The following is a 12,315-nucleotide window of genomic DNA, read 5'->3' as shown; positions in this document are numbered from 1 at the left end:
GAAGCGTAGGAGGTACATTATTCTCGAATCTCATCCCAATGAAACCTTAAAAGCACGCAAATGGAAATTTCGTTTCAAAACAACCCATTTTCACGTAAAACCCTCTACAAAGGAACTTATTTTAGCCTCTGATTTTGTTTCTGTGAAATGTTTAACCGCGTTTTGTAGAATGCTATCATCTTTTAATTCCTATGTAATGGAATAATTACATTAAATATTTATTTTACGCATTTTTATTTTTCTACTTGACTAAATTTGGAATGACTAGATCTTTAGCCGAAAAAAACATTACTGACATAGCTTTCAAAATCAGGTAGCTTAAGTAGCAATGGGTTGGCTGACTTTCGACCAGGTGGATTAACAACCTTAAGGGAGGTTACTGGACGTCGACTCCCGTTGTTTGTCACCAGACATTGCCAGCGACAGTCGCCGCCTGTCGCCCGTTTATTAGCTGCTTAAGACGCCAATCAGCAGAGGTCTGTTTGAGAAAAACAAATACATCTGTTTTTGGATTTCTAGGCATTGAGTCTCAATTTCTTTCTTTTGAAACATTGAGTCTCAATTTCTTTCTTTTGAAACATTAAGTCTCAATTTCTTTCTTTTGAAACACGTTATTGTATTTTATTAAGAGTGGAATATATGCTGATACTTTACAGCACTATTACTCATTTTCGATTCACATTATGACTGATCTATTATCAATTGTAAGTATATGACCTGTAAATAGAACCCCAATCACCTGACAAATAATTTGACGGAATTCTGACAAACCTCATTACGTTTAACAAATAAAACTGGTTCCAGCGAAATGATTAATGTACTGTGTTTTCTAAAGCGTGGGGAACAATTAAAATACATTTAAGGCTTCCATGTCTCGAGCTGTCTAAGTACGTACTTCAATGCTTTGTTCGAAACAGGCAACTCTATGACACAATAAGCCTTTATCTTTTATTAGGGTTCCGCATAAAAAGAGTAAAAATTGAACCCTATTACTAAGACCCCACCGTCTGTCTGTCTGTCCGCCTTTCACAGGCTTCAACCTTAATAGATATACACTTGAAATATTTACAGAGTATGTATAACGGTGTCCGCTATAACAACTCATACTAAATATAAAAAATTAAAATAAAATTTAAAATAAATACAAGAAACCACTATTTTTCGGCGTTTTTCGCTTTACCTATTTAATCGTTATAGGTAAACAGTTCAAATTTTCACCATGCATTAACTTCTACGGCTGCTATCATAACAAATATTAAAAATAAAAATAAACGAAATTTTGGTGGTACGGAACTCTTGTGCGTTTGTTCAAGTCACACTTAGCCAATTGTTCTACGAGGCACTATTTATCAAAGTATTTTACTTTCATGTTCTTTTGATTTAATAAGCTTTATTTTGTACCATTTGATGTGATGTAAATGTAAGACTTGTGACAAATTGCTTTCGTATTCGACAAGACTTGTTATAAATTTGTTTTGCTTAATTTTGTGAGCAATATTGTATTTTTTAGCTCGACTTGGCGGCGGCACTGCCTTGCCTTCAGATAATTTAATATTATGTTGATTTTCATAAATGTTTAAGATAGAGAGAAATATTAGACAGGCATGCGATTTATGGTTTTAAACAAATAATCGTGAATAATAGTGATCGTAAGAGTATGATATTTTACATTAGTTTCTGCAAACTAATAATTAAATTATAAGAAACTTCATAAAAATCGTAAAAATAAATATTTGGATTACCTGATACCCAAATCTAAGAATTTGAATGATGATTTTATATGTATCTGTTCTGCACCCTTACCATGAGTCTTACGTTTTGACAAATATGACTGTTTTGGTATTTTTTTACGTATTTGTCCATACAAATTCCAATCAGCGCTCCTAGCAGATTGTATCAAAACTATAGTGTCAGTAACGTAACGTCAAATGTCTAAATTGACAAAATGGCGCTTTATGTTTTGTCTCTCTTTTTGCGAACATGTGAGGCAGACAAAAATACTGAAGTATACGGAACAGAATAATGGATAGAGTAAACGTAACGTAACATTATGGGCGGTTTTGAAAACTCATGGTAAGGGTAATGGATATTGCTGTTATCAGGTGACAGAACCATTTATGATGCCGTCACACCTATTTGTATATTATAACAGCAGTATTAAGCGCTACTGTGTTCTGGTCTGAAGGGTGTGGTTAGGGAGACATTCTTATGCGTAGCATTCTAACTTATTCAGAGGTAGCGAAACATCGGTGGACGACTTCAGATAGGACTCTCTTATATTGGGTTGACATCAAATACCCTTGGGCGGCAATAGCCACTTACAATCTGAAGGTGGTAGAACCCTTTGTGGTTCGACTCCGGCGGAACCACCGTCACACCTATTTCTACCTAATAACAGCAGTGTTAGGCGCTGCGGTGTTCCGGTTTGAAGGGTGTGGTAAGGGAGACATACTTTTCCGAGGCGTTCCAGCTTAGTCCTCAGGGGTAGCGCACCTGTGGCCGACTCCAGGTCATTAACAACCCATTACTGTCCCACTGCTGGGCACGGGTCTCCTCTCATAATGAGAAGGATTAGGCCATAGTCCACCGCGCTGGCGCAAGTGCGTATTGGTAGACTTCACATACCTTTGAGATTTTTTTTTTTTTATAAATCTCTTAGGTATGCAGGTTTCCTCACGATGTTTTCCTTCACCGTTTAGCAAGTGATAATTAATTTCTAATACGCACATAACTTTGAAAAATCAGAGGTGCGTGCCTAGGATTTGAACCTCGGACCCCTCGATCGAGAGGGCGAGTTTCTTAACCACTCGGCTATCACTGCTTTAGTACGACTCCAGGTAGGAATATCTAATCATATCTGGGGTTGCTTACAGATGTCCAGTAGCCACTTATGATCAGGTGGACTGCATGCTCGTTTACTTCTTCTATATTATAATAAGAAAGCGTGTTAAAAAAGGCCCATATTTATATTGTGCTCCAGTTTCCAACATTTAACTTATGTAATACCCAATCGGTATCACAAGGCGGCAATGCCGGAGTTTATTTAACGAGTTTCAAAACGATGTTACCGGGAATTTTCCCAACTTTGTCCACTGTCAGTCTTCGAAATGTTTCGGGTGGTCTGATGTACCCCTAAACTTTTGTAAATTGTAAGCACATTTTTTTCAAAGTGGCTGTTATAAAGTATTTAAAAGAATGAGCATTTTAGGGTTCCGTACATTAAGGACAAAAACGGGACTCTATTACTAAGTCTCCGCTATCTGTCCGTCTGTCTGTCCCAAGACTATCACCTGAATCGTAATAGATGCACACTTGGATTTATACAGAGAATGTATAACGTACGTCGATACAACAAAAAATACTAAAAATAATAAAATAATAAAAGTATTTGAGGGTCACCATACAAGAACCGCTATTTTTCGCCATTTTTTGCTTTATATATTATTTCTGGAGTTGATTACAGATGTTTATGGGCGACAGTAGGCCTGCATGCTCGTCTGTTATTCATATATAATAAAACTAGTGGTGCCCGCGGCTTCGCCCGCATTTTAAAGAAATAATATGACATACATAAAACGGAAAATTTGTACCTGCATTGGAATGACAGTGGTGCCATCTGTCGAAAATTAGTCTTAATAACTCCCAAACCCTCGTGGGCTCTAGGACAACAACTTTGCTAAAGATCATCACTTGATCAAATGCATAGTTTCCGATTCTATAACTACTTACGAATTAAAAATTAATTAAAAGACCTTTTCCACGGACTAAATTGTGAATCTTAACCATTCTCAAGTCCCCTTGAACACACACAACAAATTTCATCAAAATCAGTCCAGTCGTTTAGGAGGAGTTCAGTGACATACACACGCACATAAGAAATATATATATAAAGATAATAAAAAAAACTATAAATAAAAATGGGTACGGAACCTGCCCTACATGTGCGTGATCCACTCACGCCTAGTCAATTACCTATTCTTATAAATACTTTTGTAATAATTTGTCTCGCTACATTCTTCAAATTAGACTAAAGGAGCACTATTTACACATATTTCTGCCTGATGCAAGGCAGAAATATGTACGAAGTATATATGGCGTAGGCAGAATTACGAATGGTTCTGACAAATACTTAATTATTTTCGATTCGTCGCCTCATAACCCAGTTTCCGGGCCAAGGTTCTATTTGAAGCAATTATTCGCGTGACAAATAAAACTTTAATATAACCAGCCGTTTATTGTCAGTGGAATACAATTCATATCGAGGCCTTTGTAGCGAACTAACTAAACCTTGCGCTTAGCTGTGGCTCTGGATAACATTAATTTCAATGGTTGTACCAATATTTTTTTTCATAATATAGAAGTAGCAGACGAGCATGCAGTCCACCTGATGGTAAGTGCCTACTGCCGCCATGGACATCTGTAATAAACTCCAGACAGGACTAGATACTCCTAGATAGATAGAGGTCGGCCACAGATGCGCCGCTACTCCTGAGGACTAAGCTGGAACGCCTCGGAAAAGTATGTCTCCCTTATCACACCCTTCAAAACAGAACACAGCAGCCCTTAACGCTGCTGTTATGAGGCAAGTAGGTGTGATGGTGGTGCCGCCGGAGTCGAACCACACAGTATTCTACCTTCAAACCATTCCCATTGCGTGGTTATTTACCACTTAATAATTCAATACACGAAAGAAAGACCGTTTCGCGTGCATTTTATCGCATGTGTAAATAATGGCAAGCGTGGCTAAAATGGCGCGCACGCACACAGATAAAAATAGTTTATGGATTTTGTCTATGAAAACAGTTTATAGTGACCTAAATAAGTAATTTATAACAACGCATTAGGCGTCATTTTTATTTACAGATGTTGAAAGCACAGTAGAAATACAACAGTATGGAAACTCCATATAAACCGTTCGAAACGGCACACTCACACAAACATACGCATCGACGAGGCCCCTAAGCGGTTTTCGCAGTGCTGCAGTAGCGAGTGTCGCATCAAAACGAGCGGTTACGTTAGCTATTTTCGCTATTTATTAACCATGAGATGCACTGCATAGAACTTGAATAATATAAAAAAATTTAATTACATATATAGGTATATGCAAGATACCTCCTATTGAAGCAATTTTACCCCTAGTGTGGGGTAGTTAACTTTATTGTACCCGAGATCTACTATTTACTAATAACAGTGTAATTCTTCCAATCGCAAATTTAACTCACTACCCTATAAAAATGTAAATCTAAAAGGTAAATGTAACATCAAGCCCAAATATTTTTCCAACATTTGCATTTCAACAACAAAATAGTCTATGTGCGAGTCAAACTTGTACATGAAGCACATAATTTCTTTTCGCATTTCTTAATTTGGTTATTATGATAGACATAGAAGTTAATGCATTGTAATCATTTAAAACTTCCTTCTTATACCCGCCTATCGTAATAGAGTAAAAATAAAGCAAATTAATTTCGCAATATTCAACTCCTAATATCAGCAAAATGGAGTCAAAAGTCGCATTATAAACTTCAACAGCACGTTACACTGTGGGATACACGGTAATTTATAGCCGAAACATTTGCTGAAAACTTTCCTGGTGGAAAATTTCAAAATGAAATCACGACCTGACATTCCTAACCACCATATTAAATCACGGCTGAAAAATTGAGGCTGCGCAAGGATTTTCACACGAAAATTTCATACTTTTCAGCGAAATTAAGGTGAAATCAGGTGTTAGCTTTGTTGCTTGTAATAGTTTTAGGTTAAAATAGCTTGTTTATTATTTCACCACGATCAATGGGACAGTTTATCTGCGCAGATTAGCCTGTACAGGTCAACCGCACGCCGGTAGCGTGAATGGGGACGTAACGGTGTTAAGTTCTATTTGCGATGGCATCCCATGGCATTGAAGACGATGACGCGTCATACGCTTTGAAGGTGGTAGATCCTTTTGTGGTTCGACTCCGGCGGCACCACCGCCACACCTATTTCTGCATAATAACAGCAGTCTTAGGCGCTGCTGTGTTCCGTTTTGAAGGGCGTGGTAAGGGAGACATACTTTTCCGAGGCGTTCCAGCTTAGTCCTCAGGGGTAGCGGCGCATCTGTGGCCGACCTCAGGTAGGAATACCAAATCCCATCTGGAGTGCATAAGGTGGACTGCATGCTCGTCTGCTACTCCTATATTATAAAAAAAATACGGTGTCATACGAGGGAATTGATCTTGCGCCGGTCGCCTGCACAGGTTCAAAAACTGTACATGTCTATTCCCACACATAGGCCGGTCTATCCGTGCAGGTATACTTGAACAGGCCTGTCTGATGCACCGTAGTGTGTATGGCAGGCATTAGGCAGATACCACATGAGCTATATTGAGAATGAGCTTTGATCATCGACAGTTTAAACAGTCACTCGTGTGTGAAAATTAATTAAAATAATTTAAAAAATTCAAATAGCCGTATAGCACACAATACGCTCGTGTCATTTTTTAAAAAGATCGCGGAAATAAATAGCAAAAATAGCAACGTGACCGCTCGTTTTGATGCGACACTCGCTACTGCAGCACTGCGAAAACGGTTGAGGGGTTTCGTCGATGCGCATGTTTGTGTGAGTGTGCTGTTTCGAACGGTTACTCGGGTAATATATTCGTATTACATACAGATTTTTAACATTTTATATAAAAATATGCATTAAAAACATTATTTATATAAACATTATAATAAATAAGTAATACTTAGGTAAATGATAAACTGAAGGCACTCATTAATAATACAAGACTATGGAAAATAAAATCGTGAATGGATTCATGGAAAGCCGCAAAACCGTGCTATTGATTTTCAGGTCAATTCTTACTTGGAGGCAAATAAAATCATTTCAGACATAAATTATTCTACGTAAATATGTACTTTATTTAAAAAAGTGCGTCAACTATATGAATATGTATTAAAGGGTTTTTTGTGGATCTGGACATTTGTAGTTTTATTATACTTATTGCGTCTTTGTATACATAGAAACAATGTATGAATACAATACGAATACGCACACAAATACAGTGTATGAATATAGGAAGTTATTATTGACTTACAAATATTACCAAAATAGAATATAAAATCCCTTCGTCTATTCAAAGATACATTTTTAACCATTTTCTTTTATTGTTACAGATCACATATGCGTCCAGCGAAGAAGAAAATTCAGGAATGCGCCGACACAAAGAAATGACCAGCGACGTAGCAAAATGGGTCACAAATGTTGGAAGACATGGCTGAAGATCGCTTGCACGCTCATATTTACGACGAGGACAATAGCTGACTTCACGACAGAATGCCAAAGACCATGTGATTGTCGGTGGCAGTCTGGCAATAAAGCTGCGATCTGCTCAAACTCCAGTTTAAAAGTCGTACCTGCAAACCTTAGCAGCGATATACAGATACTCGATCTATCTAACAACAATTTACAACAATTACATCAGGAAGCGTTCAAACGAGTAGGCCTAAGTAACCTTAAGAAACTATTCCTAAAGGACTGTAGCATAGACGTCGTTCACAAAGCGGCGTTCACGACTTTAGCAATTATGATAGAATTAGATTTGTCCAAGAACAGAATACGATACCTCCACCCGGACACGTTCAAAGGCACCGAGAAACTAAGATTAATAAACTTAAGCAACAACTTTATCGACAAGTTAGAAGACGGACTGTTCCGTAACTTAAAGTTCCTCCAGAAAGTCGAGCTGAGCAATAACAGGATAGTCAGGATCGGGACCAAGGCGTTTGTGAACTTACCCCAACTGAAGATTATTAGAATTGACGGCAATAATCTCAGCCACATGAAGCCGGAAACCTTAATGGGGTTACGGAATTTATCCGGACTCGATTTGCACAATAATCCATGGCGCTGTGATTGCAACTTGCAAACGTTTAGAGATTGGGTGATTAGTCATAACTTATACACTCCGCCGACTTCGTGCGCCGAGCCAGCATCGATACGGGATAAACTTTGGAATGAATTGGATTCATCTAACTTCGCCTGCAGGCCTACTATACTGGAGCCGTTGCCTTATGCTACTGTCAAAAGTTACGATGAAAACGTGACTCTGGTTTGCAAAGTTGTTGGGAACCCTCCACCTGAAGTGGTTTGGCGATTTAACGGGAAAAACATTGAGATGAGGTCGTTTGGAGAGATTCGGTATACCGTGTCTGAGAATACGATGGATTTGATACGTTGGATGAACTTAACCATAATTAACTCGAGGTATAGCGACAGAGGGAACTATACATGCGTGGCGGAAAATCCAGGGGGTAAGGACGAAAAGACCATAACCCTAGTACTATCAAAGTATGGTGGTCCCGGTACCATAGCCGGGATGGACACTGATTCCTTTGCTATTCTAATAGGATGTCTAACGGCAATAATTATCATATTTGGAGGAATATTAGCAGTTTGTTACTTTACATCACAGAACAGCGAATTAAAAAGACTGATTAAAAATGACACCAGGTCTTCTAATGGGGATGCTCTGATCGAAGGTTCGGTGACCTCTGAGGTAGAGAAAGGGCCAAAACCTGAGATCAATCCTGTGTCAAAACCTCCGAGGAAGTACGAAGCACCGTCCATAACCAGTGAAGCTACTGAGATGTCAGAACTTAATAGAACTCTACTGGATAATGATTCTGTATTAGGTAAGTGATATACTGATATACTAGTTTATAATTATATCGTAAAACATATTATTATAAGAATCTATTATAGTACCTTCCACTTTAATACATCTCGTTAAATACAGCCATGACATATTTTGTAGATTAACAGGCTTATAAAAATAGAAATAGAACTTAATAGAAAAATAATTCTCATTCGTTAGACGAATATTCGCCAAAATATTCATGTTATATAAACAACTTCTATAATTCTATTGAAAAGACGTGAAAAACACGAATTTCGTATGAATGAGTTTTGCAAATAAATGGACGAAATTACGGGGATATATTCAGCTCGTATAAAATGTAAGCGTATTTTATTTGGTACATAAAAACTCACTATTTTTATATGCGAAATAAAATATCGTTGAGTGTACTTCGAAACCATTTTCTCTAACCGCTCGATTTGCTAGAACAACACACGGTTCATTGTTTTTTATTTCACCGTCGTCATAATATTTTTCCTTTCATTGCTTCCTTTACCCTATCGGGAAAGTGCCTGTTAAATATTTACTCTTATTTCCTTCACAACATTTGTTAGACCACGAGAAGAAAATAGTTCATTCTCAAAGAAACCACATTTCACTCGGGACATGAAAATGAAAAACATATGGCTGCTCGCTGATTCATTACTTCAATTAAATTTTTCCAGCTTAAATAAATTCCTTTCAGTTCTCACCATTCGAATAATCCAGCTACGATTCTTAAATTGAATCGCAGATAGTTAACGAGGAGAGGAATTAAACGCAAACTTTCAAACTGATTTATGTTTTAAAACCGCCATTATGGATTTATTGGGGTAACGCAAAATCTGCGGAAACACTCACAGTGTCTGCAACGACGGAATAATTTCTCATAATTTGAGAAATTATTACGCTCAACTATTTTCAATAAAACATTCTTAGTTCGCATGCTTTGGTTGTTGGACCATAAAATTTAATGAGGTCGACCTTCCTTTGTAAATTCTCGATTGAAGTTGCAAAACAACAGTGGCGTGCCAAATTTTCGGAATGTCAAAGAGTTGCAATTAGTTTTTCTTCTGAAAAATTTCGCTCACTCGACTGTCGGATAAAAAGGATCCAAAAACGGCAACCAATTGCGAGAGACTTTATTCCCGTAGAATCTGTTTCGAGCTTTCTTTTAGATGTCTTTGTTGGCGATGTTTTCGAAGTTTAAAATGGAATGAGAATAGGCATTTACTGAAGTATTTTTATTGTTCTGCATGAACGCACACTGTCAGCAAACGTAACAATCCAGTCCAACTTTTGTTGGGATGTTTCGTTGAAAGAAAAGTTTTAAATATTCATTTATAGTCCAAAAGTGTAGATAGAGTAGACCTTAGGGAAAAATAATAATGTACGATTTTTTGTATCTAAATGTAGCCTGTGGCCTTGGGAAATATACCTTGGACACTGCCAATCGTATTATTTAAATTGATCTACAGGAAGATCAATGGCCTTAAATGTGATATATAAATCATGGCTTATAATATTTTATTAGCCGCCACAGATCAAAAAAAATATTATACATAATTTTGTCAATGTTGATATTTTTTCACTTCCGTATTAGTATTATTTCATAGTTATTGAATTGTGTATTTTATTAAGAGATTTAATTAGCCGGTGATAGTTCTTAAACATACTATTTTAGTAAATATTTTTCAAGAGATTAATGCAATATTTTTGTTACAGCATCGACGGAAGACAATAGTAGACATCAGGAGCTGGAATTACCAAAAATATCAAAAGAGATTCTGATGGACAGACTATCTCAGGAGCATCAAGCGTATCCTCCCGATCTTCTCTCATTTCCTCTCCGAGGTAGTTCTCAGCAAGTGTCTCCAGCTGGTGGTACCTTAATTGACAGATCAGCAGCACCTGCTGAAAGTCCGACAAAATCCCCGGGATACGGTGTATCTCCCATAAGTCCAGCCCTATATAGCAGATTGCAATATCCAAGCGCTTACCAAGGAACTATGCCTCTTATGAATCCTAAAGGCTACGTCACCCTGCCAAGAAGGCCACGAGTCAATGTACCAGACAATTCTTTGCGTCCTCAAGTATTTTCGACATTGAACGGAGTCATACCATACTACGACAATTTCAATATGAAGTTGTTCGGACATGGTGGAACTTACTACAGCCTAAACAAAAGTGAAATGGACCTAGGTCCAGTCACTAAGTCGATAAATTTTAACGACGGGTCTGAGGATATTGAGCCAGCTCCGTCTCCGGCGCCTGGTACCCCGCACGCGACTATACCCAGAAGTAGTTTGAGTTCTCCGAACATCCACAATCAGTTACTAGCTTTACAAGCGATGTCGATGAATGCAGCTGCACGAAGCCTGAAGTCGTCGGAGCAAAGGCCTTTGAAGGTAACATTAGCAGAGAACGAGAGCCTTTTGAAAAACCCCGCACGGGATCTACGGGGATACAGTGTAAATGTAGTTAGTGGAACTTTAGGTAGGACAAGAACGGTATCGAATCCGCCGGCGAAACCTAGAAAGCGGAATTCGACGGATCTTATGGAACCATTTTTAAATACGATTGAGAATGCTACTCAAGTTTAAAAGGTTTTAGTGATTGATACATAACTAGTGATGGGATAGACTTTGTAAGAGTAATTTAAATTCAAATCATGTAATGTGGATACAGTTAAAGTGCACAATTTTGTATACGTACTTAATTAGATTACAGATTTTGTATTTTTCTTTTCTTTACCGTTATGATTAAAGTTTATTGTCATGTTCTCTGTTATATTAAAAGTGTCAGCTATTATATCGCAATTTCATAAATTGCATATTATTTTGCATTGTTATCCGTCTCTTTCGGAACCTTTGATTCGTTGGTGAATAATTTAATCCAACGTTCAGAGGAGAAATGAAAAATTTTAACAAAAGATATGAAACTGAAGGCCTAAGCAATAAAGATTGCTTTTTCGTTGAGAATAATGGGAATATTTTTAATAATAACCCGGCTTATGGATCAAGGGTGAATAAAGAATGATTTAGGCATACTTTTTATGAATTTTAGTTTGTTTCGTAGTAAACGATACTCTTTTGTTTTCGGGCAGTTAATGGGTACATTTTACGAAGCCTAATTAGGGTATGACAATGTCAATGACAATGTCAACTACAAAATGAAAATATTTTTCGAAAATTTCTAAAATATTGGTTATTGAGGAGTCTATTGAGCTCAGTGTGTCTTGCGATTTAATAACAATAGCTTATTAACCATTTGCGAAACGTTTCGGTTCGTGCCGCACTAGCCGGCTGGCACTCCTTTATAATGGATGATACGTTTGTTGTAAGTGAATCAAACGAAATAGGCGTAGCAAATGAGGAGATTAACAATATCGAAAAGGAAATAGAGTGCAATGAAAAGCATTTACTTGAGTTCGATGTAAACAGTAAGACATTAAGAAGAGAAGAGCAAAGTACGTCAGAGGAAGGATGGCACACAGTATCGCGAGGAAACAAAGTAATACGAAAGGATAAACAAGATGTAGATCCACAAGAAATTCAGGTTATCGCATCTTGTATTACTGCTATGCCGAAACAATTTGCTTTAGCCAGACTGTTTAAGCAAAATAACATTAATGGGATTAGACAAGTTAAGTATA

General features: G+C 37.4%; 1 protein-coding gene across 2 annotated transcripts in view; it reads left to right on the top strand.

Moving 5' to 3' along the window:
• LOC140754493 (uncharacterized) overlaps nucleotides 1-11,793 on the top strand; it is a 360,255-nt gene extending 348,462 nt beyond the window's left edge. For both annotated transcript variants that reach the window (XM_073089515.1, XM_073089516.1), the window contains 2 exons: nucleotides 7,159-8,676; nucleotides 10,386-11,793. In XM_073089515.1, the coding sequence (XP_072945616.1) occupies nucleotides 7,233-8,676; nucleotides 10,386-11,263 (2,322 nt within the window). In that variant the 5' untranslated portion in view covers nucleotides 7,159-7,232 and the 3' untranslated portion in view covers nucleotides 11,264-11,793. The remainder of the gene's footprint in view (nucleotides 1-7,158; nucleotides 8,677-10,385) is intronic.
• Nucleotides 11,794-12,315: the final 522 nt, after the last annotated feature.

The sequence above is a fragment of the Epargyreus clarus genome, unplaced genomic scaffold, assembly GCF_041222505.1.
Source record: "Epargyreus clarus isolate Ecla_fem2 unplaced genomic scaffold, WU_Ecla_fem_2.2 ptg000029l, whole genome shotgun sequence".
Classification (NCBI taxonomy): Eukaryota; Metazoa; Arthropoda; class Insecta; order Lepidoptera; family Hesperiidae; genus Epargyreus; species Epargyreus clarus.
The sequence above is the reverse complement of the archived record's forward strand: the minus strand, read 5'-3'. Positions and strand labels throughout refer to the sequence as shown.